Source organism: Oncorhynchus mykiss, chromosome 8, assembly GCF_057628025.1.
Source record: "Oncorhynchus mykiss isolate SJ-2025 chromosome 8, ASM5762802v1, whole genome shotgun sequence".
Taxonomy (NCBI): Eukaryota; Metazoa; Chordata; class Actinopteri; order Salmoniformes; family Salmonidae; genus Oncorhynchus; species Oncorhynchus mykiss.
This window is the reverse complement of record NC_143029.1, coordinates 69,469,035-69,496,481: the sequence shown is the minus strand read 5'-3', so window position 1 is coordinate 69,496,481 and position 27,447 is coordinate 69,469,035. Positions and strand designations below refer to the sequence as shown.

Genomic DNA, 27,447 nt, shown 5'->3' with positions numbered 1-27,447 from the left:
GAATTCAAGCACAGAATAGCCTACCGTCTCTGAAGAAGACCGCTGTGAAGGCAGGAATAGTTTCTTGAATCCTTGAATCCCGTCAGAATATTCAACACTCTACGCGGATGAGGCATTTAACTGCTAATGAGTTACCAGTTGTTTTGAACGAGGCATATCAGATATGATAACTTGGCAGGTAACCTATTTCTACATCAAATAATATGGACAGTTCTATCACTTTGGCAAGTGTTGATTTAACTTTCAACGGTAAAGCACCTGAAGGCCTGCCTGAACACCACAGTCAATCATTATTTCAGAACTACTTCAAATGTATTGCTTCTATTCTTTTAAAGCCTGTTGAGTGATTTAAAATATATATATATATATATATTTTTTTATCACTAACTGCCAAAGAACTAAGCTACAGCTGAAAACTAGCCAACTGGCCAAATCTGCCATTTACAGAAATGTTAATTGAGATGTACTGTCCCTAACAAATAAATAAATCATGAGACTACATGCATCTTAAAACACATTATGGAAATAAAATGGCCATAGATTTAAGAGATGTATTGTTTTAACACATGATCTTATACATAAAAAACACAGCAACAAAGGAAAACCAGTCTCCAGCAAATACAAGTACAGCAGAGTGTAGATGTTATACACATAAGTGAGTGCCAAAAGGACAATGTAATTTAGCTAGTACCATATCTATAGTATATTTACAGTGATATGAATAGGGGTTTTCCCTTTCAATATCAATAGACTTGTTATTAAAACCAGTAAAAACATGTTTTTTTTAAGTAACAACGTTGTAACATGTTTGAGGATATCTTTAATGGATTCACAATGTATAACCTAAGGTCAATTTACAGTGACAATGGCCAGGTGATGAGTAGTAGCACAGGGATTGTGCATTCAGATTGTTTACTACTGTAAGAGCAACAGGACTTTGAGGTCATCTGGCAGAAACCTAGACAGTAGGGTTTCTATGGCACAAGTTCACTGCTTTATAATGAAGTGTCATACACAGTTTTCAATCAGAACCCTTTCATATCTTATGGGAGAAAGATATGGTACTATTCACATTTTAGCCATTTAGCAGACGCTCGTATCCAAAGCGACGTACAGGAGCAATTGGGTTAATGCCTTGCTCAAGGGCATGTCGACAGATGTTTCACCTAGTCGGCACAGGGATTTGAACCAGCAACCTTTCAGTTACTGGCCCAACACTCTTAACCATTAGACTACCTGCTGTCTCACTGACAGATTTTCCCCCAATATATTTTTCCTTGGTAAAAAGAGTTACATTTGCCTCCCAGCAGCAACTACTGTACATATTTGATCTGGTTGAAACACACGATTACACTCCAGTAGTCTGCACTATCCCTCCAGGAGATTTACTGTAAACTACGCATTACAAACTTGATGGCACATTCATTATACAAACATAAGTCAACTGAAACAAACACATTGCAGTGAACCATCACAGTGAAGATCAAGATGGCTTCTGTAGTTGTTTCCAGATCCTTCTACCCTCAACGCAGAGCTAGGGTGGATGTATGGTGGAGGAATGGGGCAGTAGTCAAGGTGGGGCCACCTCCTTCCTCATGGAAGCCAGAGCTGAGTGGATGCGTACATGGAGCCTGTTCTCAAAGTCATAGCCAGCAAAGTCATCCTGTAGAAACAAACACAGATTACTACATCACATATAACATCCTAAAAAGGGCACATACTGGTAAGGAAATATTCCAAATCAAAGTTTATTTGTCCTGTGCGCCGAATACAATAGGTTCACCTTACAGTGAAATGCATACTTACAGGCTCTAACCAATAGTGCAAAAAAGGTATTAGGTGAACAATAGGTAAGTAAAAAAATAAAACTACAGTAAAAAGACAGGCTATATAGAGTAGCGAGGCTATAAAAGTAGCGAGGCTTTATACAGTAGTGAGGCTACATACAGACACTGGTTAGTCAGGCTGATTGAGGTACTATGTACATGTAGATATGGTTAAAGTGACTATGCATATATGATGACCAGAGAGTAGCAGTAGCGTAAAAGGGGTTTGGCGGGTGGCGGGACACAATGCAATTAGCCCGGTTAGCCAATGTGTGGGAGCACTGGTTGGTTGGCCCAATTGAGGTAGTATGTACATGAGTGTGTAGTTAAAGTGACTATGCTAATATGATAGAGAGTAGCAGCAGCGTAAAAAGAGGGTTTGGGGGGGCACACAATGCAAATAGTCCCGGTAACCATTTGATTACCTGTTCAAGAGTCTTACGGCTTGGGGGTAAAAACTGTTGAGAAGCCTTTTTGTCCTAGACTTGGCACTCCGGTACTGCTTGCCATGCGGTAGTAGAGAGAACAGTCAGTGGCTGGGGTCTTTGACAATTTTTAGGGCCTTCCTCTGACACCGCCTGGTGTAGAGGTCCTGGATAGCAGGCAGCTTAGCCTCAGTGATGTACTGGGCCGTACACACTACCCTCTGTAGTACCTTGCGGTCAGAGGCAGAGGAATTGCCGTACCAGGCACTGATGCAACCATGCTCTCGATGTTGCAGCTGTAGAACCTTTTGAGGATCTCAGGACCCATGCCAAATCTTTTTAGTTTCCCGAGGGGGAGTAGGCTTTGTCGTGCCCTCTTCATGACTGTCTTGGTGTGTTTGGACCATTCTAGTTTGTTGTTGATATGGACACCGAGGAACTTGGAAGCTCTCAACCTGCTCTACTACAGCCCCGTCGATGAGAATGGGGGAGTGCTTGGTCCTCCTTTTCCTGTAGTCCACAAACATCTCCTTAGTCTTGGCTACGTTGAGGGATAGGTTGTTATTCTGGCACCACATGGCCAGGTCTCTGACCTCTTCCCCATAGGCTGTCTCGTCGTTGTCTGTGATCATTGTTGTGTCATCTGCAAACTTAATGGTGTTGGAGTCGTGCCTGGCCATGCAGTCATGGGTGAACAGGGAGTACACAGGAGGGGACTGAGCACGCACCCCTGTGGAGCTCCAGTGTTGAGAATCAGCGTGGCAGATGTGTTGCTACTTACCCTCACCACCTGGGGGCTGCCCATCAGAAAGTCCAGGATCCAGTTGCAGAGGGAGGTGTTTAGTCCCAGGAGACTTAGCTTAGTGATGAGCTTTAAGGGTACTATGGTGTTGAACGCTGAGCTGTAGTCAATGAATAGCATTCTCACATAAGTGTTCCTTTTGTCCAGATGGGAAAGGGCAGTGTGGAGTGCAATAGAGATTGCATCATCTGTGGATCTGTTTGGGCAGTATGCAAATTGGAGTGGGTCTAGGGTTTCTGGGATAATGGTGTTGTGAGCCATTACTTTCAAAGCACTTCATGGCTATGGACGTAAGTGCTATGGGTCTGTAGTCATTTAGGCAGGTTGCCTTTGTGTTCTTGGGCACAGGGACTATGGTGCTCTGCTTGAAACATGTTGGTATTACGGACTCAGACATGTTGAGCATGTCAGTGAAGACACCTGCCAGTTGGTCAGCACATGCCCGGAGCACACATCCTGGTAATCCGTCTGGCCCCGCAGCCTTGTGTATGCTGACCTGTTTAACGGTCTTACTCACGTCGGCTACGTAAATCATTTCAAATGCATATCATGAATGCCAGTCCCACATCATTCCAGATAATATAACTGACAACTACAAGTTCCAAAAATACACTATAGGTGGAAGAAAGTTCTACTGTACCTTGGCCTGAAGCATCAGAGCTCTGCCCTTCGCTTCAGACTGAGCAGAGAAGAAAACCACAATCAGATATACTCAATCAACTACTGTATTTAACATACACTTTCTCTCCTCCGGGTTGACACATTGCACAATACAATATTGCAACACACTGTATACACTGAGCTCACCTCAGGGCTGTCCAGTAAAACACAGCCCAACTCGTAGCAGGAGTAGGGCTGCACATAGGAGTTGTTCTGACAACCCACCTCATCTCCGGCAGCCAGATGGAAGCACTGCAATGTTCAATGAAACATAATGAAGAGTAGTAAACATTCACTATTCTCATTACACTAATATTTGCAGATACATATGATGTGTGTACTTTGTTTTCAATACATATCAATGGGGTGGTGAGACAGAACCTCAATGGCGTCTTTTATGTTGCCGAGACATCTGTGTATGTCACCAAGAAGCAGGTTTTTCAGGCCAGCAATAGAGACGTCATCTAGTTCCTGCAGAACTAAGGAGACAGACAACCCACTGAGTTTCCTTCCACATTCACAGGAATGCACTTTTATGGCACCACAACAACGACTCACACAAATTGTTCTGTATGTGTGCGGTCCTTCACAACCAAAAGAGAATAGTCTATAATTGATTTGTGTTGCAAACATGGTAGTTGGGACTGAGAGTTTGTTCATGTGTAGTTTGTCGATGTATGTTCTCACACTGTGTACCTTGGCTCATGATCTGTAGCTTAGAGGTGCAGCAGTTCGGTAGAGCCTTCCACAGGTAAAGTACCTCGATCACAGCCAGGACACACAGCTCTCTGGATGGGGAGTGTTTCCTTAGCCTCTCCGCCTGCACACACACTACCATCTCAGTCAAGAAGCAAAATTCTGCCTACCACATAATCAACTGCCAATTTCCCTCCATACAATGACTTCAGATCACCTTGAAACTGTACAACAATGAAAAAGATTAATTCTCATTAGAAGTAATAATTCACATACACCGCTGTTCAAAAGTTTGGGGTCACTTAGAAATGTCCTTCATTTCTCAGAACAAGATTATACTGACGAGTTTCAGAAGAAGGTTCTTTGCTTCTGGCCATTTTGAGCCTGTAATCAAACCCACAAATGCTGATGCTCCAGATCCTCAACTAGTCTAAAGAAGGCCAGTTGTATTGCTTCTTTAAAAGAAGTTTTAAAGACAGTTTTCACAACAGTTTTCAGCTGTGCTAACATAATTGCAAAAGGGTTTTCTAATGATCAATTAGCCTTTTAAAATTATAAACTTGGATCAGCTAACACAACATTGGAACACAGGAATGATGATTGCTGATAATGTGCCTCTGTACGCCTATGTAGATATTCCATCAAAAAATCTGCTGTTTCCAGCTACAGCAGTAATTTACAACATTAACAATTTCTACACTGTATTTCTGATAAAATTTATGTTCTTTTAAAATGGACAAAAAAAAAGAGCTTTTCTTTAAAAAAAACAAGGACATTTCTAAATGACCCCAAACTTTTGAACAGTAGTATAGATCTATAGAAATGTGCTGTTGCCAGTCCCACATTCACCCTCTTCATAGAGAACTGTTCTATCTGATTGTTCTTCCGTTTCAGAAGCGTATGCACATCCTTGAAGACAGCGGCAGCCCCCTCCAGATCTCCTGATGCTCCCTGGGACACTATAGTGGACCACAGAGACAAGGCCCAGGGGTTAGAATCTGCAGGGTAACTCAACGCCAACATATTACCGTTATCAGGGGATGTATGCCATTATCGCTAATAGGCTCAGAAGCTTTTCATTCAGCTGAATTAGCATTCCCAGTACTTATTTTCCCTTTGAAAAGAATGAAAACAAGAGGATGTTCTAACCCCAACACCAATTGAGTGACCTCTAACCTTTGCCCTCTCACCTCCAGTTAGGTAGGCGTAGTAGCACTGGGACCAGCGTGACTCAGTTGCCAGACGCTGAAAGGCCCTGTAGGCGTCACTGTACCTCAGCTCGATCATACTGCACCACCCTGAGAAGAGCAGAGAGAATGGACTGTCACTCAGAAACAACAAGGCAATGGAGAGCATTAGTTAGAGATGATGTTGAAGTGAAGAGGGATAAAAGCGTGTACCTATTTCATACAAACACACATGCTGGATCTCCCTCTGGTCTGTAGCCAGCTCCAAGGCATTTTGGAAGGACATCAAGGCACTGTTGATTTGGCACTGGAAGTGGAGAGGAGAGAGGGGGAAGAAGACCAACACACTACAGCCACAGTCCTAGACACAGGTTACCTTGTGTTGTTATTTATACTCATTTCTTGGCAGGGTACACTATAGCACAAAAATAACTTGGAGGCGTTCAGGTTGTACCTTGTTTAACTCATTTTTAAATGTTTTCCCTCTACTGAACATGACCCAGGTCATTACCTCCAGGCGCTGCACCCTGCCCTTGAAGAACAAGAAGAGGGAGGAGTTAGGGTATACAGGCTCCTTCCTCTGGAGGATAGCCTTAGCCTCCATCAGGCCGGCCTGTGTGTCTGAGCCGTCCAGGGCAAAAAAGGGTTGCACTACCGTATAGTACCACAAGAGGGCCAACCTGCCACAGGGGGACAGAAATCCTCGTTATTGGGAAAGGGAAAGGACGATTCCTAGTTGAACAACTGAATGCCTTCAACTGAAATGTGTCTTACGCATTTAACCCAACCCCTCAGCTTGGGGATTTGATCCAGCAACCTTTCGGTTACTGGCCCAACATGACAACAGTGACCACGTTTACATGCGCACAGTATTCTGGATAGTACCTCATATACCACTTAAGGGATAGTTCGGGGATAAGCTGTTTCCAGGCACCTTTGATATCCCGCTCACAAGTGACCATGAATAAAAATAATATTTCTCATTTAAGTTCATATGGGTTAAATGGAATGTACCCGAAACATGGACACTGACTGTAGGCCTATAACATCTCACATGTAGAGTAATATAATATTAACTCCTGCAGAAGTATGCATTTCTTGGAGTAAAATTATACAAATGTTTAAAAAAAGAATCTTAGGAACAGGAGTGGAGAAATTTGATTTCTTTCAGCATCTCTTGAGAAAATGCAAATGTATTGTGTTAATGTTATGCAAGGAGATAGTATTTCAACCACATAACATATGCAACCAAGACAAACTGAAGTCTTATCGGAAATGTTTCATCGTTTTCTCAGCTATTCATTTCCTTAAAACCGGTCAAGCTGATGACATTTGGACATTTTGCACAGGACCAATCTTTCCACTGTTTTGGAGTTACTGCATGTTCTACCCAAACCCGAAAATAAACATAGTACTCTAGTTAACATGGTAAAGTACTAATGCATTCATTCTTTCTATCAAATGCTAGAAATTCTGGTGAGCACTACTCACCACTACTACTACCTTCTCGGGCAACAAGTTATGACAAGAGAAGCTGCATGTCAGCTCGAACTATAAGTAGAACGTTGTCTAAATTAGGGGTGAATGTAGCCAGTAGTCTGTACGGTCCAGTACGGCGTATCAGCAGATAAATGATTATGGAATTATTGAACTGCGCAGGTAGCCTACTTTTTGAAGGGATTTGTTTGACAATCAGATGAAAACACACAAACGTATCCCGTCTAAGATCAGGATATCCCAGCCATCTTATCTGGGTTTCTCATAACCGCTATAAACTTTTGGGGTTTTTGTAAACGGGATATGATGTTTATATGCTCCAACTCAAAAACAGAATACTTGAGTATCCAACATAATAATTGGATATCGGTGTGCATGTAAATGTGTTCATGAGAGTTTTACTGGTGAATATCAGCATTCAGAGGGCCAGTCAAGAAACCAAGACATATCACATCTGTCGGTAAACATACGACTGATTTCAAGTTGAAAAGCTTGCTACCAAACTCAGCAGATAAGTCGGCAGATAACAGTCAAAAATCTGCAGAATCAACCGTTACATGCAGTTTAGATGTGAAAGCAACAGCACTTGAATATCCAAGACAAATTTTCCTTCAGGCAAAATAAAGTTAATCTTATCTTAAAATGTTGAACATGTGTACTCAATTTTTTAAATTTGATTTAACTAGGCAAGTCAGATAAGAACAAATTCTTATTTACAATGACGGCCTACCCCGGCCAAACCCTAACCCGGATGACGCTGTGCCAATTGTGCGCCGCCCTATGGGACTCCCAATCACGACCGATTGTGATACAGCATAGAATTGAACCAGGGTCTGTAGTGACGCCTCTAGCACTGAGATGCAGTGCCTTAGACCGATGCACCAATCGGGAGCCCCTCCTAAAATAATCTTTGTTTTCTGCCAAGGCATTGATGCGAGGCATCAGTTTAACCAGGGGCTAGGGTCAGCTCCTCTCGATTATTAAAGCAGTTTACATTTTAGTCATTTTGCAGACGCTCTTATCCAGAGCAAATTACGGTTCAGTGCCTTGCTCAAGGGCACAGACAGATGTTTCACCTAGTCAACTCAGAGATTTGAAGCAGCAACTTTTCAGTTACTGGCCCAACGCTCTTAACCACTAGGCTACCTGCCGCCCTTCTTCTTGGCCTGACTAATGGGTTTCAGGCATGTTAAAGGCTGTAGTTGCCTACCAAATGGCACCCAATTCCCTGCATAGTACACTATTGATGTCAAAAAAAGTAGTGCACTATATAGGGAATAGGATGCCATTTGGGAGGCAGAATGTGTGTTCTGGCGTCTGCTGTGGATGTGTCGGCAGAATCAAACAGTCACCACAGTCAGAAAAAGTCTAAATAAACCAAGACACAAAAAAAATGCATTTTGACACCCAATGTCCCTGTTGTCAGTAGTGGTACCCCTACTCACGTAGCTAGGGGGGCCTTCATGTCCTTACTTTCACTGGCATACGTAAGGGCGGACAGCCCCTGGTGGCGGTCGCCAGGGAAACCCAGAAGGTTGACGATCTTCAGCAGGTGTGGCGGTACCATGGAGATGCACAGGTGGAACAAGCCGTAGCCAAAACTGACCGAGCCCTTGAGCCTCTCCAGGGCCTCCGGGCTCACCCCATTGGTCATCTGGGTTGGGGGCGTGGCGTGGTTGCGGTTGGCCTGTTCAGTGGATGGAGAGGGAGACCCTTGCTGGTCGGAGGACCTCCTCTTGCTGCAATCCTGCAGCTGGCTGATGTCGCTATAACACTTGTTGTACATCTTCCAGGCTTTGCGGAGGATCCAGCCTCCTCTGATGTATGCTGGGTGGGTTTGGGAGAGGGGAAGTCCATGAGAAATAACACACATAAACCAGGACGTTTGAGTCCTGAGAGACATGGTCTACATACCAATGTGCATTATAGAATTCAACTTATTGGACATGCATTATAAATCAGTATGCAAGAGCAGATATTGAAACAACACAGTGCAGCCAATCAGTCAAATACATATGGTTCATCAGTCAGCTATAATCCTACATGTAGGTCAAGGTAGAAGTGATGAGGTCTCACATGAGAGTTCCTGTTTGATGAAAGAGAGGACGGCGAGGTACACCTGGCAGTCTGCCACAATGATCTGTCTCTGGAGACGGTCTACTATTGCCACCCCTGACCTCTGGGAGTCCTGGAGGAAGGCAAAACAGACAGTGAGCACAGTGACATCTATAGATGTCAACATCCAAGTTTTAGAGCAAGGTCAAATACGCATGTCAGTAAACATTGTCAATGTTATATACAGTTGAAGTTGGAAGTTTACATACACTTAGGTTGGAGTCATTAAAACTTGTTTTTTAACCACTCTACAAATGTCTTGTTAACAAACTATAGTTTTGGCAAGTCGGTTAGGACATCTACTTTTTGCATGACACAAGTCATTTTTCCAACAATTGTTTACAGAGATTATTTCTGACCCACTGTATCACAATTCCAGTGGGTCAGAAGTTTACATAGACTAAGTTGACTGTGCCTTTAAACAGCTTGGAAAATTCCAGAAAATGACGTAATGGTTCATCCTTGGGAGCAATTTCCAAATGCCTGAAGGTACCACGTTCATCTGTACAAACAATAGTACGCAAGTATAAACACCATGGGACCACGCAGCTGTCATACTGCTCAGGAAGGAGACACGTTCTGTCTCCTAGAGATGAACGTACTTTGATGCAAAAAGTGAAAATCAATCCCAGAAGGACAATGTGAAGATGCTGGAGGAAACACAAAAATATCTATATCCACATTAAAACGAGTCCTATATCAACAGCAAGGAAGAAGCCACTGCCTCAAAGCCTCCATAAAAAAGCCAGACTATGGTTTGCAACTGCACATGGGGACAAACATCATACTTTTTGGAGAAATGTCCTCTGGTCAGATGAAACAAAAATGGAACTGTTTGGCCATAATGAACATCGTTATGTTTGGAGGAAAAAGGGGGAGGCTTGCAAGCCGATGAACAATATCCCAACCGTGAAGCACGGGGTGGCAGCATCATCTTGTGGGGGTGCTTTGCTGCAGGAGGGACTGGTGCACTTCACAAAATAGATGGCTTCATGAGGAAGGAAGCAACATCTCAAAACATCAGTCAGGAAGTTAAAGCTTGGTCGCAAATAGGTCTTCCAAATGGACAATGAACCCAAGCATACTTCCAAAGTTGTGGCAAAATGGCTTAAGTCAAGGTATTGGGCCGGCCATCACAAAGCCCTGACCTCAATCCCATAAAACATTTGTGGGCAGAACTGAAAAAGCATGTGCGAGCAAGGAAGCCTACAAACCTGACTCAGTTACACCAGCTCTGTCAGGAAGAATGGGCCAAAATTCATCCAACTTACTGTGGGAAGCTTGTGGAAGGCTACCCGAAACATATATATATATATATATATATATATATATAATTTTATTTTTTTAAAACACACACACATTCCTGGAAATAGTTAGCAAGCTAGCTTGGGCGCTTGACTGCCGTTGTGAGGTCAGAACACTCAGATCAACCCTACTCCTCGGCCAGTGTGTCCAGTGTGCACTCTGAACACTCAGAGTGAAACACTCAGTTTACGAACGAACAATCTGACAACCCTCTCGTGTGAATTTAGAGGGGCTGTGTGAGGTGCTATGCAGTCAATAGGTATGAGCTCCTTGGAGGTTCATTAGGTGTGTGTGTGTGTGTGTATTGCACTTCACCCACACTCCTCCTGATCTTTTTTTTGATGGTCTCTATGACCCCAGTGTTGTCGCTCTCACACAGTCTCTCAGTGGCTCGGAGGTCATCAAAGGCCATCTGCATCTTCTCCTCCTCAAACGTCATCATGGCATTCTACACACACAGCCACAATCACAGTACCAGTCAGTCAGGCCTTTCTCTGAGAGTAATAAACAAAGCATAGCGGTCATCTCATTCGTCATGATATCATCCTGTAGCAGTCATATTGTTTGAATAGAAACAGATCCTATCAGCAGCTACATAAAACAATACAAAGCATAGCGGTCATCTCATTCGTCATGATATCATCCTGTAGCAGTCATATTGTTTGAATAGAAACAGATCCTATCAGCAGCTCCATAAAACAATACAAAGCACAGCTAGACATCCAACTATATGAGTCATGGACTTCCCAGAGTAATATTTCATCCAAATATTTTCAGAGATGTGCACAAAATCATTTTTTCCCAGTCAGTTCTCTAGCCCACAGTGAGCCAGTTATATCAGGTTGGTTGGTGAATCATTGATGATTCAGTATGTGGTCCAGCAGCAGGGGATGCACAGCAGGACTACTGATCAGGATATCCCTAGTGTGCTATTATCTGTGTGACCTTCTGATGTACAGATTGGCTGAATAAATAGATGCTTTATGACTAGGTCTATGTTTGAGATAGAGATGTACTGTCAAAAGCCAACAACTGAACGAACACGTTGGTCTATGTTTGAGATAGAGATGTACTGTCAAAAGCCAACAACTGAACGCGTTGGCATTCAATAAAAAAACATACAATACAGACTCCGTAATACATAGATATCTCTTCCTGTTCCCTAACTCCAATGGTCTGCATTGCAGAAGTATCAAATGAGAATAGCAGTGATACAGTAAATCAGTACGAGATGTTGACCTCCTCTGTCCTCTCCACCACTACTCACCAGAAAGCTGACAAAACTGGCTCCGAAACTCATCAGTGGACTGTGGGTCCTGGAAGAGAGACGGAGAAACAGAAATGGTTGAGGAAAGAGCCTTGTCAAATGTCAATAGACTAAGATAGACGTTTGGCTTGCAAAGCACAGCTGAAACAGAATCATCTCTTAAGAAAAGACAGCTAGGACAGGAAAAGTGTGGTGAGGGCTAGAGTTAAACTAAATCAAACTCCGATGGTATGGCTGGAGGATATCAGAGTTGATTTATTGCGCTGAATCAGATTTTTTCACTTAAATGTATGCCCAACAAAAAAAAAACATTGATTTCAAATGATTACCAAACAACTCTATGAACAAGGATTACTTATAACAATTTACAAAAACATATTTACTAGAACTGTGCAGATGCAAAGCTTGGTAAGAGAATTTCGGGTAAAATCGCTGATTTTTTTATGTCCATGTTTTCCAAAAACATAAATATCTGCTCTACATTGCAAAAAAAAATACTGAAGACATCAAAACTATTAAATTACACATACGGAATCATGTAGTAACCAAAAAAGTGCTCAAACAATTCAAAATATATTTTAGATTCTTCAAAGTAGCCACCGTTTGTTTGCCTTGATTACAGCTTTGCCCACTCTTGGCATTCTCTCAAACAGCTTCACCTGGAATGCTTTTCCTTCACTCTTTTCCTTCACAATTCAAAATAAAATCACAGACAGTGTCACCAGCAAAGCACCCCTACACCACCTCCTCCATGCTTCACGGTGGGTGGGAACCACATGTGGAGATTTGTTTATCTACTCTGCATCTCACAAAGACAGAGGTTGGGACCACAAATCTCAAATTTGGACTCATCAGACCAAAGGACAGATTCCCACTGGTCTAATGTCCATTGCTTGTGTTTCTTGGCCCAAGCAAGTGTCTTCTTATTATTGATGTCCTTTAGTAGTGGTTTCTTCTCAGCAATTTGACCATGAAGGCCTGATTCACACAGTCTCCTCTGAACAGTTAATGTTGAGATGTGTCTGTTACATGAACTCTGTGAAGAATTTATTTGGGCTGTAATTTCTGAGGCTGGTAGTGGTGAAAAGCTTGCCACCAGTAGACTCTGGAGCAGTGGAAACACATTATCTGGAGTGATGAATCATGCTTCACCATCTGGCAGTTCGACGGACAAATCTGGGTTTAGCAGATGCCAGGAGACCGCTACCTGCTCCAATGCATAGTGCCAACTGTAAAGTTTGGTGGAGGAGGAATAATGATCTGGGTCTGTTTTTCATGGTTTGGTTCTAGTGAAGGGACATTTTTAATATTTTATATAGTGTATTTTTTCATTCCTGCCCCCCATGAGGGAGGATAATGAAAGTTCACAGAAGTAACAAGTAAAACTTTTGTTTATGAATTATTAAGTGATTACATTTTAGTCATTTAGCAGGCATTTGGCTCTTATCCAGAGCGACTTACAGTTAGTGTATTCATCTTAAGATAGCTAGTTGGGAAAACCAAATCACAGTCATAGTAAGTACATTGATTCAGTACACACTCCTGAGTGCAATAGCGGGGAGTTTTACACCACTCCAGCTGATGCTTGGCATTGCGCATGGTGATCTTAGGCTTGTGAGCGGCTGCTCGGCCATGGAAACCCATTTCCTGAAGCTCCAGACAAACAGTTGTTGTGCTACTGTTGATCCAGAGGCAGTTTGGAACTCTGTAGTGAATGTTGCATCCGAGGACAGACGATTTTTAAGCGCTGTGCGATTCAGTGGTCCCGTTCTGTAAGCTTGTGTGACCTACCACTTCGCGGATCAGGCGTTGTTCCTAGATATTTCTACTTCACAATAACAGCACTTAAAATGACTGGGGCAGCTCCAGCAGGCCAGCAATTTGACAAACTGACTTATTGGAAAGGTAGCATCCTATGACCGTGCCACATTGAAAGTCACTGAGCTCTTCAGTAAGGCCATTCTGCTGCCAATCTTTGTCTATGGAGATTGCATGGCTGTGTGCTCAATTTTATACACCTGTCAGCAACGAGTGTGGCTGAAATAGCTGAATCCCTAATTTGAAGGGGTGTCCACACACACACACACACACACACATACATACATACATACATACATACATACATACATACATACATACGTTGAAATGGGTCTTTGTCAACCTTTTCTTTTGATGCATTTCTAATACCTTTTAAGACTTTCTGGTAGATGTTTTTTAAGACCCATTTTCTACATGTTTGACCAGAAATCAAAGCCATTGCTTACTCCTAATTTTTAGGATGGAAAATGGTTGAAAAATGTATTTATGCCTCAATTTCTCAAACACATATAGTCTTAGCTTTTCATTTGACCGCCGACATACTCCTATGAACTTCATGTTTGTGCTCATAGATCCTTTTACATGCAAATGACCAGGAGACTTTAAAAGGCGCGAGTCACGCAAAAGCAAGTACTTAAGAAATGTGATTTGTACTCCAAGATAACATGTCATAGTAGTTGCATTCATTTCTCAAAGTCTGGAAGGTTATTATTTCCAAGAATGTAGTTGGCTAGATTCTATCCGTATTATGTTTTAATTTTGAAGCCTGCAGAATAGAAATATGGGATGAGGGAGGTGAACAGAAGTTTGATCAGCCTGGATTTTGTCTACAGCGGTCTACTTTCAGTTCCCTCCATCTCTTATGACGTACAGTTCACAGTGTGTCGTTCTCTCTGGAGCTCTGAGCTCAATGTAATTAGTGAGAGAGGTGACATTTAAGAAATCAGCAGGAGACAAGGCTGTGTGTGTGTGTGTGTCTAAGCCTGCTGTGTGTAATCTGTAATCACTGACTTTCACTGATTGGCACTTCACCTGCTGCCTGTGTAGCCTAGTTACAGTACATTGCCTAATACTATTGCCTATCAAGTTTTAGAACAATGCTATATTTAATATACAGGTGAGCTCTAATACATTGGCACCCTTCAACATTTAAAAAAATGATTCACTACTTCCTTTTAAAATAATTTGAAATTGAAAACTTGTTTGGTGTTCACACATGCATTTGATTGATTTACAACAGCACAGCACAGCAATCCAAACTGAAATTCCCCTCAAATTAAAAATAAACACAAATAAATGTTCTGGACTAAATAATTCAGAAGAATTCAAATTAATTTGGTTGGTTGGAGGCAGGTGATTCTCGTTTATTGTGTAATTTCTCTCACCTTAAGTTGCAGGTACTGACAGGGTAAACATGTCCATTGAACCAGTTTGGAAAGAGAAAACAGAACATGGCACTCCATTGTAAAGTGCAAAGGGTGCCAATATATTAGAGCACAACTGTAAGTCACTTATAATTCCAACGCAAGACCTTTCATAGTGAGACAAGAACACCGACTTAGGCCTAATCACGCTGTCGATCTAGGTATGGACAGTGATGACAATTATTAGGTTGCCGATGATATTTGAGGAGTGAGGTGGTACTAGCAAATCACGTGAACAGCAACTTGTTTCCTCTCAGAGCGTAACCTTAGTTAATAAAGAACATTCAATGACTGACATGAATGTTTGTGGCCTGCTTGCATAGCAGCTAACCACTGCTAACTCAGATGCAATTCTCCCAACTAGTTTGTGATCTTGGCTAAAAAGCAAGTATGAATACGTTATTTGATAAAGTACAGATGTACAGCAAAAAAAAGTAATTCAACTATCCTTCTAATATACAGTGGCCTTTGAAATGATACATTGGCTGAGGTTAAAGTGCAGACTGTAAGCTTTAATTTTATGGGTATTTTCATCCATATTGGGTACACCGTTTAGAAATGACGCCACTTTTGTACATAGTCCAACAATTTTAGGGGACCAAAAGAATTGGGACAAATTCACTTCTGTGTATTAAAGTTTAGTATTTGGTCCCATATTCCTACAGTAGCACGCAATAGATTACATCAAGCTTTTGACTTTACAAACTTGTTGGATGCATTTGCTGTTTGTTCTGGTCGAGTTTCAGATTATTTTGTGCTCAATAGAAATGAATGGTAAATAATGTATTGTGTCATTTTGGAATCACTTTTATTGGAAATGAAAATATCGATGTTTCTATACACTTCTACATGAATGTGGATGCTACCATGAATATGGATAGTCCTGAATGAATCACGAATAATGATGAGTGAAAAATGTACACGCACAAATATCATACCCACAAGACATGCTAACCTCTCACCATTACAATAAGATGAGAGGTTAGCATGTCTTCGGGGTATTATATTTGTGCATTCATTTCTCGCTCATCATTAGGGTTGCACATTTTGGGGAATATTCAGAGGTGGAAACTTTCCGTGGGAATTAACGGGAATATATGCAAATGAATATTAATACCATTTCAAATGTAGATGTTTTTTTGTTGCATTGGATATATTTACCGTATGGAGACAGAAACAAACCTTTTCTCTTATAAGTAGACATAATTGCAAATTATTCAATCCTTCCAATAGAAATAAAAACAATTTCAGTTACGAATTGAACTTTAATTAAAAGAGTTGACTCTTAACATGGGATGATTTCCCTGAACAACAAAAGAAAGGAAATATTGAATGATCCATCGCATCTCCCAAAAAACCTTTTCAACATATATCCGTAAAATGATAGGAAGACAACCAAAGCTTTAGTGTCTAGACTATCAGGCTTCCATGTCTTATCCCTGGACCTCCTCAATGTCCACCTCTTGATCATCAGACTGAGGCCTCATCTTCACTCACTTTCCAACCTTGTTGAGGATGGCTTGTTGTCAAGCTCAAAATGTCTACTTACTTTTCAACCCTTGTATTGGTCAACGGGAAAGAGCCTCCCTTCCACCAGGTCGCTGATGAGATATGATGGCACGACTGCCATACTGCATCTCCATCCCAAAACCCTTGCTTGGAAGTGTACTTCGCCAGACGGCCAAGGTGGCGAGACATGGTAGTGATGACACCATAGGCCTTGCTGATCGCTGCACCAGACAGGATGCTCTTGCCAACATACTTTGGGTCCAACATGTACGCTGCGGCGTGTATGGGCTTCAGGCAGAAGTCTTCATGCTTTTTTATGTATTTCAGAACTGCAGTTTCCTCTGCTTGGAGCAACAGTGAAGTGGGCAGGGCAGTACGGATTTCTCCTCTTACTTCAAACAGAGTCTGAACATCAGACAGGATGGCATTGTCTCCCTCAATCCGTGCAATGGCTACTGTTATAGGTTTCAGAAGTTTCAGGCTGCTTACCACTTTTTCCCAAAATACATAATCCAGGAGGATCCTCTTGATGGGGCTGTCCATATAGGCAGACTGTGATATGGCCATTTCTTGGAGAGACTCCTTCTCCTCCAGGAGACTGTCAAACATGATGACAACAGCACCCCAACAGGTGTTGCTGGACAGCTTCAATGTGGTGCTCTTATTCTTCTCACTTTGCTTGGTGAGGCAGATTGCTGCTATAACTTGATGACCCTTCAAATACCTAACCATTTCCTTGGCTCTCTTGTAGAGTGTATCCATTGTTTTCAGTGCCATGATGTCCTTGAGGAGCAGATTCAATGCATGAGCAGCACTCCACTTTAGACCAAGCAGCTTTCATGTTTGCAGCTTTGTCTGTCACCAGTGCAAATACCTTCTGTCGTCCAAGGTCATTGAGGACTGCCTTCAGCTCATCTGCAATGTAGAGACCGATGTGTCTGTTGTCCCTTGTGTCTGTGTTCTTGTAGAACACTGGAGGGGTGGAAATTAGAGGTTGAAAAATCATGATCGGTCAACGCCGATACCGATTATTGGAGGACAAAAAAATCTGATAGATTAAATCGGACGATTAATATTTTTATTTCTATATTTATTTGCAATAATGACAATTACAACAATACTGAATGAACACTTATTTTAACTTAATATAATACATCAATAAAATCAATTTAGCCTCAAATAATGAAATATGTTCAATTTGGTTTAAATAATGCAAAAACAAAAGTGTTGGAGAAGAAAGTAAAAGTGCAATATGTGCCATGTAAAAAAGCTAACTCAGAACATATGAAAGCTGGTTGTTCCTTTTAACATGACTCGTCAATATTTCCAGGTAAGACGTTTTAGGTTGTAGTTATTATAGAACTATTTCTCTCTATACCATTTGTATTTCATATACCTTTGACTATTGGATGTTCTTATAGGCACTATAGTATTGCCAGTATAACAGTATAGCTTCCGTCCCTCTCCTCGCCCCTACCTGGGCATGACCTAGGGACACATCGACAACAGCCACCCTCGAAGGATAGTTACCCATCGCTCCACAAAAGCCGCAGCCCTTGCAGAGCAAGGGGAACAACTACTTCAAGGTCTCAGAGCGAGTGACATCACAGATTGAAACGCTATTAGCGCGCACTCCGCTAACTAGCTAGCCATTTCACATCGGTTACACCAGCCTAATCTTGGAAGTTGTTAGGCTTGAAGTCATAAACAACTCAATGCTTGAAGCACAGCGAAGAGCTGCTAGCAAATGCAGAAAAGTGCTGTTTGAATGAATGCTTACGAGCCTTCTGCTGCCTACCACCGCTCAGTGAGACTGCTCTATAAAATATCAAATCATAGACTTAATTATAACACAATAACACAGAAATACGAGCTTTAGGTCATTAATATGGTCAAATCCGGAAACTATCATTTCGAAAACAAAACGTTTATTCTTTCAGTGAAATACGGAACCGTTCCGTATTTTATCTAACGGGTGGCATCCCTAAGTTTAAATATTGCTGTTACATTGCACAACCTTCAATGTTGTGTCATAATTATGTACAATTTTGGCAAATTAATTACGATCTTTGTTAGAAAGAAATGGTCTTCACACAGTTCGCAACGAGCCAGGCGGCCCAAACTGCTGCATATACCCTGACTCTGCTTGCACGGAACGCAAGAGAAGAGACACAATTCTCCTAGTTAAAAGAAATTCATGTTAGCAGGCAATATTAAACTAAATATATATTTTTAAATCTGCATACTTGTGTATTGATTTTAAAGAAAGGCATTGATGTTTATGGTTAGGTACACATTGGTGCAACGACAATGATTTTTTTCACGAATGCGCTTCTTAAATCACCACCTGTTTGGCGAAGTAGGCTGTGATTCGATGAGAAATTAACAGGCATCACATCAATTATATGCAACGCAGGACAAGCTAGATAAAAATAGTAATATCATCAACCATGTGTAGTTAACTAGTGATTATGTCTAACTTATTCCTCAAGCAGTGGGATTTTCTCCAGTGGGATACAACTATTAACTTCCCATCGCCACATTGCAACTGGCAGGGAGGAATCCAATTTCAAGGCAATACATTTCTTGGCAATCGTTAGCAATATTTCTGTTAGCTTTATAGTATGGCTTTGCCTAAGATTGGTGTTAGTAAAGTTGCCCAGTAGACAGACCTCCGGGTCTAAAGGGAATTGCAACCCTGTGAATTGAGGATATGGTATCGCATACCCCCTGCCAGAAACCGTGTAGTTTTGAACACTGCCAAGTGGAATGGAGGAATGTTCCTTCATCTGAGCCACATCTAAAACATAGGGAGGAGATATCTGGGTTGAACTTGTGCAGTCTAGATGGGGTGATATAGAGCTGATGGAGGAAATTAAACTGGATCAGTCTGTATCTGGAGTTCAATGTGGATGTAACACCATCCCTGCATAGGTCACTCCATAGACCCTCATCAAGATTAATACCCAGATCTTTTTCCCATCTAAGTCGGGGTTTATCTAGCTCAAGCAGTGTTAGTCCTGACATAAGAGCATCGTAAACACGGGAAATGGTCTTGAACAGTGGTTGGTCTGCGTGGCAGAGTTGTTCAATAGGTGACATCTTAGGTAGGTTCCATTGTCCCTTAAGAGTCACCCTAATAAAGTTTCGTAGTTGTAGGTAGCTAAAGAAGTCCCTGTTAGGCAAGTGGTATTTCTGTTTCAGCTGATCAAAAGACATAAGAACTCCCTCGTAACAATGTTCCAGAAAAGTGATCCCCTTATCAGACCATGGTCTAAAGTTACTATTCTGGAAAAACATAGGGATCAATCTATTGTTTCATAAAGGGGTTTTAGGGGAAAGGAATCCCCCTCGTCCGAACAGCTCATGTAGTTTGCACCATGCCAGGACAGAATGTATGATTAAAGGGTTGTCTGTGATGGTTTTTATAGATTTTCTGTCCCATTTGTAAAACAATTCTGCCCCAGTGTCATCATTTACCTCAAGCTTTTCAATGTTCAACCATGAGGGAGAGGGACCATTGTCAAACCTCAGCCAGAAACCTAGACTGTGCCACCCAGTAGTACATTCTAAAATTGGGGAGGTTTAAGCCCCCTTGACTGTAATCAAGGGTCAGTTTATCCAGGCCAACCCTAGGGGTTTTGCCGTGCCAGATAAAGCGTCTGGTCAAGCTTGTCGAGAGAGGAAAAGAATGCTGCGGGAACAGGGATAGGGAGAGATTGAAACAGATATAGAAATCTGGACAGGACATTCATTTTAATTACATTGATTCTACCCAGTAGAGTGAGAGGTAAGTCCATCCATTTACAAAGGTCACCCTCCACCTTTTGCAACAAACTGGCCAGATTGGGTTTATAGAGTTTGTTCAGATTACCATCCACCATTATACCCAAATATGTGAAGCCCATAGGCAACCATCTAAAAGGAAACTTGTGCTTGATGGTATGATGGTCAAAGACAGACAACGGTAAGATTTCGCTTTTATCAAAATGTACCTTATATCCAGAGAAAGAACTATAACACTGTAGTAGGGTCTGCAAGTGAGAGAGGGAGTATTCTGGGTTTGTTAGAAATAAGATAAGGTCGTCCGCAAAGAGTGATCATTTATGGGTATGGGGGCCCACCTCAAAGCCATGTATGTCAGGGCACGTTCTAATAGCCTCAGCCAACGGTTCGATGGCGAGGGCAAAGAGGTGGGGGTTAATTGGGCAACCTTGTCTGTTCCCCGTATAAAGAGGGAAAGAGGAGGAAGTAATCCCATTGGTAGCAATCCTAGCTTTAGGAGATTTGTAGAGTGATTTTATCAAATTTACAAACACGGTACCTAAACCAAACTTTTCCAAGACGCGAAAGAGGTATGGCCATTCAACCCTATCAAAGGCCTTTTCAGCGTCGAGGGAGACTGTGACACTAGCTTTTTTGTTTTTGTTAGCAAGGTGAATTATATCAAAGAACCTTCTGAGATTATGGGAGGACAATCTATTAATTATGAAGCCAGTCTGATCTGGGTTGACCAACAGGGGAAGACATGACTCCAGTCTCTTAGATAGCATCTTGGTGACCTGTTTACAATCTGTGTTAAGGAGAGAGATTGGTCTATAGGAGGCGCACTTTAGCGGGTTTTTCCCTTTCTTGTAGATTACAGTAATCACTGCTTGAGAGAAAGACTCTGGAAAGCAATTGTCTTCCCTCGCTTTTTTAAGTACCTCCATAAGGCAGGGGACCAACAGCTCCCTAAATACTTTATAGAACTCTGGAGGGAAGCCATCCTCCCCAGGAGATTTATTAGAAGGTAAGGATTTAATGGCCTCCAACAATTCAGGAACTGAGAAGTGTTCACTCAGGCGTTCGCTGTCTTCCCCTGGGAGGTTGAGAGAGGAGAGAAAAGAGTTGATCTCTGATAGATCATCGCTTGATTGGGAAGTGTAGAAGTCTTCATAGTATTTCTTAAAAGTATTATTAATTTCAGTAGGGTCGAAAGATCTCATTAGTAAGAGTTTCTATATCATTAATTGTCCTTTCCTCTGCTTTCAGTTGCCATGCCAATACTGTGAGCTTTCTCTCCAAGCTCGTAATAACACTGTTTTGATTTAGTGATGGCCCTCTCCGCTTGATGTGTTCAGAATATTATATTTCAGTTTTTTATTTACCAAAAGCCTGTATAGATCTTTAGTTGGGCCTCTTTGGTAGGTTCTCTCTAGCTCTGAGATTTCAGATTCAAGGGCACTCAGTTCCGCACCGTGTTCTCTTCAGCCCTTTAGTATAGGAAATGATCTGTCCCCTCAGATAGTTTAATTCTTTGGGACACATTGAAGGCATTCTGAATAAACATATGGTCATCGAGGTTAGGAGCATAAATATTCAATAGGATCCAAGACTCTGAAAACATATGCCCCTGCACCAAAACAAACCTGCCAGAGGGATCTGAGATGGTGTTGTTGACTCTGAAAACATATGCCCCTGCACCAAAACAAACCTGCCAGAGGGATCAGAGATGGTGTTGTTGACTCTGAAAACATATGCCCCTGCACCAAAACAAACCTGCCAGAGGGATCTGAGATGGTGTTGTTGACTCTGAAAACATATGCCCCTGCACCAAAACAAACCTGCCAGAGGGATCTGAGATGGTGTTGTTGACTCTGAAAACATATGCCCCTGCACCAAAACAAACCTGCCAGAGGGATCTGAGATGGTGTTGTTGACTCTGAAAACATATGCCCCTGCACCAAAACAAACCTGCCAGAGGGATCAGAGATGGTGTTGTTGACACAGAAGGGGATGTGTCTACTTATCAAAATTGCAGTTCCTCTTGCTTTGGAGTTAAAAGAGGATGCAAAAACTTGTCCTACCCATTCCCTCTTCAATTTCTTGTGTTCACTGGCTGTAAGATGTGTTTCTTGTAAAAACACAATGTCAGCCTTTAATTTCTTAATGTATATATAGACTCTTTTCCTTTTAAATCGGGCTGTTATTAAGATATTTTACGTTGAATGTGACTTTTTTCAGTGGATTAAGCATAGGTTGGGTTTCAAATATGTAACTGAATGGAAATCTATCACATGTAGATAGTTAGGAAATGTTTCAACTTTGGTTTGAACACAGAAGTGACCCATGTGTCTCTTTAGGAAGGAAACAATAAACATAGAAAAAAGGAAGAAAAAAAAATACAAAAAATCCCACCCACCCCGATTGTCAGACTAAAACAACAATCCCAACAATCAAACATGAATACACTTGTAGAGATACGTCGCTGCTCACTTTCCATCTTGCTCTTACTAGCTAAACCTTGGCATAAACTAAAACCTGCGAGCTCTCTAAGTTGAAAACAAACATTGTGAATAGATATTTATGGCCCACGGTAAAGGGCTGCTTGAGTCTCTTTTCAAAAGATTAACATAAATGAGGGGGACAGCAGTGGGCATAAACCCACTTATTTGCTTCGCCCAGTGGATATGGACTAAACCAAAATATACTCTCCTGTAAATGTAATAGAACTCACCCCGGAAAGATACAGTTAGTTGAAAATGTACAAATTAATTATAGCGACCGGAAGATATCAGAAGTTCAGATAAGAGAAAACAAACAAACTGCATCTTATCCCCCAGAGAGACTGTCCTGGCTCAGATGTTGCGCAGTTCTTTGAGAAAAGTGTGCACTTCTCCCAATGGCTTTGGCCTTTGTACTGAACTTTCATCCGCGCAGGGTAGATGAGGTAGCCGGTGATGTTATTCTCCTTCAGTGCTTTGGCGGCATGTCTGAACTGCTTGCGACGTCTGGCGAGATCCGCGCTCATATCCGAGAAAAGGCCTCTTGCCATCGATGGTGATGTCCCCTTTGGCTCTTGCGAGTTGCAGTATCTTCTCTCTGTCTTGGAAACGGAGGAACCTGATCAGGACGGCCCGTGGGGGCTCATCTGGCCGGGGTTTTGGCGCTGATGTTCTGTGGGCGCGTTCGATTTCCAGCGGCTTGGGGAAGTTGATTATACCTAGGACATCCAGGATCCATTGAGTGAAGAAACGGACCGGGTCACGACCCTCGCTGTCCTCTTTCCATCCCCCCACATGGATATTACTACGTCTGTTCTGGTTCTCCATCTGGTCTACCTTGTTTTTGAGGTTAGCATTGTCCTTCTACAGTTGTATCAGAACCTGGTCATGTTGAGTGATGGTATCTTCAACTGTGCTAATGCGCAACTCTTCCTCAGTCGTTCTCAAGAGAAGATCATTCATGGAGGATTTCAGGTCGTCAATGGAAGAATGGAGTTCAGCCGATTTCTTATCAATTTTCATAGAAAGACCTTTGTTACCATCCTGAATTTCCCGGAGGATAGTAGCCAGCATGTCGTCAGGCTCGCAAGAGGCTGCCGAGAGCAACAGTCTGGAACTGTCGTCTGAGTTATGAGGGCTAATGCTAATCTTGCTAGCTGTAGCTAGTTATCGTTATCTTGGGAATCAACAACGTTTTGGTCGTCCTTCTTGTCTCTCGGTCGGAGGTCCATGGCTCTTTGGGAAGGTAAGTACTTGACAATTTATCAGCCGATGTTAGAATATTGTTTCAATGTTGTTATTTAGGTAATAATACAATAACTTTGAAGAGGTCGGTTTGTCAACGTCTGCTCAGCTCTGCGGCATCACGTGCTCCCCGCGCGAGACAACTTTACCAGCATCATAGCATACGTATCGATGAATCGTTGTGACATATGAAATACGAGTAATAGTGTAATCACTGTGTAACAAATTGTTATTTAGCGTGCACCTTTTGACACGCAAAGACCAAAAAGGTGTCCCATAGAAATCCTGGTTGAGAATGAAACGACTGAACAACAAAACAGCACAGCAAGTAAGTGAAAGAAATTGGTTTTGATTATGGTTTTACTGGTAATGGGGACATACTTAAATGCCAACAAAAAAATAACTTTTTGGTCAGTGTGTGTGTGTGTAACCTTTATTTAACTAGGCAAGTCAGTTAATCAGTTAATAACAAATTCTTATTTACAATGACGGCCTACCCCGGACGACGCTGGGCCAATTGTGTGCAGCCCTACTGGACTCCCAATCACGGCCGGATGTGATACAGCATGGATTCGAACCAGGGACTGTCGTGACGCCTCTTGCACTGAGATGCAGTGCCTTAGACCACTGTGTCCATGTGTGTGTGTGTTAACTATTTAACTGTACTAGAATGCTTAAAAGGCCGGTAAAATTTTAAATATCGGTTATAGGTGTCAAGCAAGGAAAATATTGGATATCGTCGACAAAAATGTCATATCGGTGCATCACTAATTTAAACACTTCGCTGTAGGCTACTATTTACTTGTTAACAAAAAATAATGTTTGTCATGTAAAATATATTCACCCCACCCAGTATTGTATTCAAAACTTACCGGAGAGCATGTCATCCTTGGCTCAGACAGTTTAGTCGTGTGGGCTCAATAGCATCTCATTAGTGTGCAATATCTTGAGAATAAGCTGTACAGGTGATGGAAGAGTGCACTGCACATGTGATGGAAGAATGCACTGTACATGCAGAGGGTTGCAATTCCATTGAATTGGGGATAGTATAACCACAATATGCCACAAGGTCTAAAATGTCCTTGTGTATCCCACAAAAAAAGGTCCACTGTTGTAAGCTAACCTTTTTAATGAATTTAAGCAAAATTCCCCAAATTCCAGGGCGTAACTTCCCATGAAAAATGTCCAGATATTTACCACTAAGTTTCTGATCCTTTGTAACCATACTCATGATTCACGATTCATTCAGGACTATCTGTAATCATGGGAGCATCCACATTCATGTAGAAGTATATAGAAACATATGATTTTATTTACAATAAGTTACTCCCAAACAATCTGAAACACAACCAAAACAAACAGCAAACACATCCAGCGTCACAAGATTGATGTAATCATTGCATGCTAGGAATTTGGGAGCAAATACTAAAAACTTTTGACTACTTTAATACACAAGTGTATTTGTCCCAATACTTTTGGTCACCTAAAATGGGTGCTCTACATACAAAAAGTGCTGTAATTTCCAAAACGGTTTACCGATCTGGATGAAAATACCCCAAAAATTAAAGCTTACAGTCTGCACTTGTGTATTAATGTATAATTTCAAATCCAAAATGCTGGAGTACAGAGCCAAAACAGCAAAAGTGTGTAACTGTCCCAATACTTTTGTAGCTCACTGTATATGTCTAGTCCAGTTTGGCTTGCTCATCACAACAAGCCTCTCAAAATAGCAGAATAGTGAAGTGATACTGATATAAACTATTGCAAATGTGCTTGGAGTCAAGAGTTTTTACATTGAGGGGAAAAGGGAAACATTTCATAATACAGAACTACAAACACTGAATTAAATGATCTAGCATGACAAGAGTGAGGTGTATAAGAAGCTAGCTGTGGGGAGAAACAACATAAGGTATTTAACAACAGATTGACAGAGCAAGTGAGCAGAGAGAAAAAAGGTGTCTACAAACAGACAGCTCTGTGGGAGAGAGAGAGGTGTCTACAAACAGACAGAGCTCTGTGGGAGAGAGGTGTCTACAAACAGATAGCTCTGTGGGAGAGAGAGAGGTGTCTACAAACGGACAGAGCTCTGTGGGAGAGAGAGAGCTTGCAGGGGTGACAGAGACTGACACTAGAGGAAGAAGGTGCTTTGCTTTTATCTGCTGTGTAATGGACGACTTTCACACTTCACTGAGTAATGGCTACAGTATGTCATGAGATGTGTAGGTTCCCTCAGTTGCACCCTCCTTATTTGGTCCACTTGAGGATACACCAATAAAAGTGTGTGTGTGTGTGTGTGTGTGTGTGTGTGTGTGTGTGTGTGTGTGTGTACTTGGACTCGTGTGCAGGCACACAGACAGAATACCACGTGTGTAGGCACAAATACTAGCCAAAAGGTACACATTTGGCCCAAATGACTAAAATGTGATTTATTTTTGTCTCATGTTTAAGCATCAATGCACACTGACAACTGATGAGGGACAGTATGAGTCCCCATTGTGATCTTGAACACTTGGATGGGCCACTTGGAACCCAATGTCAAGATGTAATTTGTTAGAGCTGTTGCTGTAGTAGGTGATTGAAACGTGAAACTCATGAGTTAACTTACATTGCAACACATTAGCCTATAATAATCCGTTTCACGTGGGCTTGCACAATCGAAAAAAATAAACAGAATATGATAGCTCCTCAATTTCAATATTTCCTAAATTAATTAACCAATTACAGTGATAGTCTATCATCTCATTATTTACGGAACGGGACCGTCTGACCTGTATTTTCTGAACAGATCGTCGCTCTCCTTGAATCCGTTGTTGAGCAGCATGTTTATTCCTTTAAATGCCAACTCTGCGTCGTCAATCTCCTCCGCTTTCTCCTCCACATGTTGCTGGGCTGGTTCTGGTTTCGCCATCGATCACAACCCGTCTATTTAGTGTCGACAACGGGTTGACAAATTGTCAGCGCGCACCGCCTATCGAACCAAAACACACCGGTGAAATGGAAGTGACAGCGGCTAGACTTGTGGGGGAGGTGTGCACTGCACCTCGTCTCGTTGCAACTGCTGTACAGTAGCCTGCTAGCAGTAGCCTACTTCGAACTAACAACGGCTATTTCATGTTCTTATAAATAATACTTTAATTCTAGCAAAAAGTGTTTGCGGTACAACAATACCGTTGAGTTACATCGTTTTCTTCACCCTTTTGTATGTCCGTCTTTCTCTGGGTCGGGGTACGTGCCGAAATAGAAACGCTGCGCGATCATATTTTTCTTGTCGACAGGGACTAGCCAATGAGCGTTAAGTGTGCACATGGTGAGAAGCACTAATTATCCAACATTTCCAATACTGTCTGGCTCCAGCAGGTATATGTAAAAACATCAGGGAGAGGGTAATATGCTCTATATTCTATA

General features: G+C 41.9%; 1 protein-coding gene across 2 annotated transcripts; it reads right to left on the bottom strand.

The window, feature by feature from the left end:
• Positions 1-537: 537 nt before the first annotated feature.
• Positions 538-27,336, bottom strand: LOC110530410 (tetratricopeptide repeat protein 39C). 2 transcript variants are annotated; one of them, XM_021613433.3, is made up of 14 exons: positions 26,811-27,322; positions 11,781-11,829; positions 10,833-10,961; positions 9,170-9,281; positions 8,539-8,920; positions 6,108-6,276; positions 5,810-5,903; positions 5,600-5,707; positions 5,259-5,368; positions 4,410-4,533; positions 4,095-4,192; positions 3,861-3,965; positions 3,694-3,732; positions 538-1,663 (listed from the first exon to the last, which is right to left on the bottom strand). In XM_021613433.3, the coding sequence occupies exons 1-14, from the start codon at positions 26,948-26,950 to the stop codon at positions 1,571-1,573; spliced, it is 1,752 nt and encodes a 583-aa protein (XP_021469108.3). In that variant the 5' UTR covers positions 26,951-27,322; the 3' UTR covers positions 538-1,570. The 2 variants fall into 2 exon arrangements, with proteins under 2 accessions (XP_021469108.3, XP_090038538.1); XM_090182412.1 differs by lacking the exon at positions 10,833-10,961 and having other exon boundaries at positions 26,811-27,336.
• Positions 27,337-27,447: the final 111 nt, after the last annotated feature.